At 31.4% G+C, this 3,702-nt stretch overlaps 1 protein-coding gene across 1 annotated transcript in view; it reads right to left on the reverse strand.

Annotated features, from left to right (window-relative positions):
* Positions 1-2,120: 2,120 nt before the first annotated feature.
* LOC106473224 (uncharacterized protein C05D11.1-like) overlaps positions 2,121-3,702 on the reverse strand; it is a 54,061-nt gene continuing 52,479 nt past the window's right edge. The window contains exon 13 of the mRNA XM_022401703.1: positions 2,121-2,267. Coding sequence (XP_022257411.1) covers positions 2,121-2,267 — 147 coding nt within the window. The remainder of the gene's footprint in view (positions 2,268-3,702) is intronic.

The raw sequence follows: 3,702 nt of genomic DNA on the forward strand, positions 1-3,702 counted from the left end.
TCTGGTGTCTAAGTTCAGTAGCATTATCTTTAACTGCTGGTAGGATTGTTCTGGTGTCTAAGTTCAGTAGCATTATCTTTAACTGCTCGTAGGATTGTTCTGGTGTCTAAGTTCAGTAGCATTATCTTTAACTGCTCGTAGGATTGTTCTGGTGTCTTTAAGTTCAGTAACATTATCTTTACCTGCTCGTAGGATTGTTCTAGTGTCTTTAAGTTCAGTAACATTATCTTTAACTGCTGGTAGGATTGTTCTGGTGTCTTTAAGTTCAGTAGCATTATCTTTAACTGCTGGTAGGATTGTTCTGGTGTCTTTAAGTTCAGTAGCATTATCTTTAACTGCTGATAGGATTGATCTGGTAGGTTTTTATTATAATAGGGTTTATATTTCATTACTTTCTGGGTTGGTTAATTTATTTTGGTTCTGAATTCGTTTTATTTATTTGGTAGGCTTTATGTTGTATCTTTCCTAATTGTAGTTATATCTAGGGTGAGAATTGCACCGTGTGTTAGGGTAAAATTTCATCCATTATTTAGTACACTTTCTTCAGCTTCTGCTGATATTTTCTTACTTAAGTTCATTAGGGGTTTACAGACATTTTGCAAAACAAAAGTCCAGGCCTTTCCCAAACTTTTCCATGACCCTCCAATCCTATCAAGAACTCATATTTTCATTCACCAGGCTCATGGTCACATGAGGGTCAATATTCAAACACAAAATATAAAAAATCTTGGGTCTTGTGAGGTACAAGATTCACACACAAAATATAAAAAATCTTGGGTCTTGTGAGGTACAAGATTCACACACAAAATACAAAGTCTTAGGTCTTGTGAGGTACAGGATTCACACATTAAATATAAGGAGTCTTAGGCCTTTTGAGGTACAAAATTCATACATAAAATATAAACAGTCTTGGGTCTTGTGAGGTACAGGACTCACATACAAAATATACCCAGTCTTGGGTCTTGTGAGGTACAAGATTCACATACAAAATATAAACAGTCTTGGGTCTTGTGAGGTACAGGATTCACATACAAAATGTACCCAGTCTTGGGTCTTTTGAGGTACAAGATTTATATACAAAATATAAACAGTCTTGGGTCTTGTGAGGTACAAGATTCATACATAAAATATAAACAGTCTTGGGTCTTTTGAGGTACAAGATTTACACACAAAATATAAACAGTCTTGGGTCTTGTGAGGTACAGATTCACACACAAAATATAAACAGTCTTGGGTCTTGTGAGGTACAGGATTCACACAGAAAATAAACAGTGTCAGGTCTTATGGGACAACAAGATTCACAATGACTAATATGAAATATAGACACAGTTTCCAATATGAAATGTACATAAAACTGATTCTACTATTCAAACTTTTGCTTGCTAGTTTAATTCATTTTTTGAATAAAGCCAAGTATTTCATAAAGTATTTTTCATTACAACTAAAATTTCAGGATTTTTCAAGGACCATGACATAAAACTTGTTTTCCAGGATTTTCAGTACTGAAATGTTTCAGGATTTCAAGGATCTGTGCATACACTGTTTATTACTTTAAATTTAAGTGTGTGACTGCATTGTTAAGAAGCTTACTGTTTGAGAATCAATGATTGTATTTAATTTCTCTGCATTAACTTCCTTAGTATGTGACTGTAAACCTTTCTATCAGGAAAAAACCAGGACCAAATCTTGACTTTGAAGCTGTGAAAACATAGGATACTAACTAGAGAGTAATTTGTGTCTAGTAATTACAAAAATGTAACATACATGTTGTGTCCTAACGACTGATATCCGTTTACCACAATTTTCTGTAACCATTTATTTCTACTAAAACTAGTATGTATCACATAGATGAGACCATTATAGCTATCAAGTTAAAGATATGTACATATAAATCTCAAATGTCTTGATTTGTAAATTGATTAAATGGAAAATAATTGTGATATTGTAAAAATGTATAACAACTAAGTTTTGATGTCCAAAACACTCAGACTTTTATTTTTTAAGGCTCTAAACTACTAGTGAAGTGAGTTTACCATCATCAAGTATCACTGAACTTATGAAATGTGATATCCTCAGGAGTTCAAATAAATACTCTCTCTACCTCTTTACATCTTCACAGATCAAAATACAATGACGAAAACAAAAGTATCTAAGTATGACTTACTTCCTTCTCGTAGGATAGGAGATTCCAAGATCAGTTCCATCAGCAAAGGAAGGTAAAGTCGTAAATCAGCTGTTACCATGCTGGTGTCCATCAGAACAAACATCTAATGAGAAAAATTAATTTAGTAGTATAGTTGTAATAAGAACAGCTGGTTTTATAATAACTGAAAGTCAAATGATGCCAGAAGTCCAATATCTTGGCACATCAAAACAGAATTTTAGACTTTCATTGTGTGTTACCACCACAAAGCAATTAAAAGAAACATTTTTTACAGGTAAAAAGCATTAAAGTTTCAAGGTTTTTAGTTTTTAAAAATAAGCAATATCTCAGGAAATGATAATATAGAAATATACACTATGATTGCTGTCTGTAAAAATAACTGATGTTAAGAAAATCTCAATGTCAACAGTGTAGAGGAGGTGTAGGAAGATTTCCTATAAAAGTTGATGTGTGAATTAAAAATATATAAAATACTTTAATTTATTTTCTTCATTGTGAAAGAAATATTGGTTTAATATTAAGATATACTCTAAAACCCATATTGATTTAACAATTAATCCAAATTTTCATCAAATATAAACTATATGATAGATTTGCTTTAAACATGTAAAAAACAAATTAAGACCAAAAATATGATTGCAGGAATATAGCTAGCAATGAGGCTTACAAATATAATATAATGGTGGAATAATGTTCCTCACAAATGTTGCCCTATCAAAAGTGATTTTCATTACTATATGAAGTTTTAAAATATATGTAAAAGTAACCAGACAATATAAAAATGCTCATAATATTTTAAAGTTACTACAGTAAGCCATAGATGATGAATTTAAGAACTTCAGCAGGGTACAAGAACCACTTTAAGGAATATAGTCCTGGCTTTGATTAGGCTTAATGATGGTAGACAACAAGTTTTTACAACCAAATATGTGATTAAATGACTTAATGGTGGTACACTACAAGTGTTTACAATGAAATGTGTGGTTAAAAAACTTAATGTTGATCGATTACAAGTGTTTACAACCAAATACATCATTAAAATACTTGTACTTGTAAACTACAAGTTCTTACAACCAAATGTGTGATTAAAAGACTTAACAGTAGTAAGTACAAGTGTTTACAACCAGATATGTAATTAAAAGCCTTAATGGTGTTAGATTACAAGTACTGACCACCCAATATGTGATTAAAAGATTTAATGGTGGTAAACTACAAGTGCTTACAACCAAATATGTGATTAAATGACTGAATGGTGGTACACTACAAGTGTTTAAAATGAAATGTGTGATTAAGAGACTTACTGGTTGTAGTTTACAAGTGTTTACAATGAAATGTGTGATTAAAAACCTTAATGTTGTTTGATTACAAGTGTTTACAACCAAATACATCATTAAAATACTTATACTTCTGGACTACAAGTGCTTACAACCAAATATGTGATTAAATGACTGAATGGTGGTACACTACAAGTGTTTAAAATGAAATGTGTGATTAAGAGACTTACTGGTTGTAGTTTACAAGTGTTTACAATGAAATGT

The sequence above is a fragment of the Limulus polyphemus genome, unplaced genomic scaffold, assembly GCF_000517525.1.
Source record: "Limulus polyphemus unplaced genomic scaffold, Limulus_polyphemus-2.1.2 Scaffold5986, whole genome shotgun sequence".
In the NCBI taxonomy this organism is placed as follows: Eukaryota; Metazoa; Arthropoda; class Merostomata; order Xiphosura; family Limulidae; genus Limulus; species Limulus polyphemus.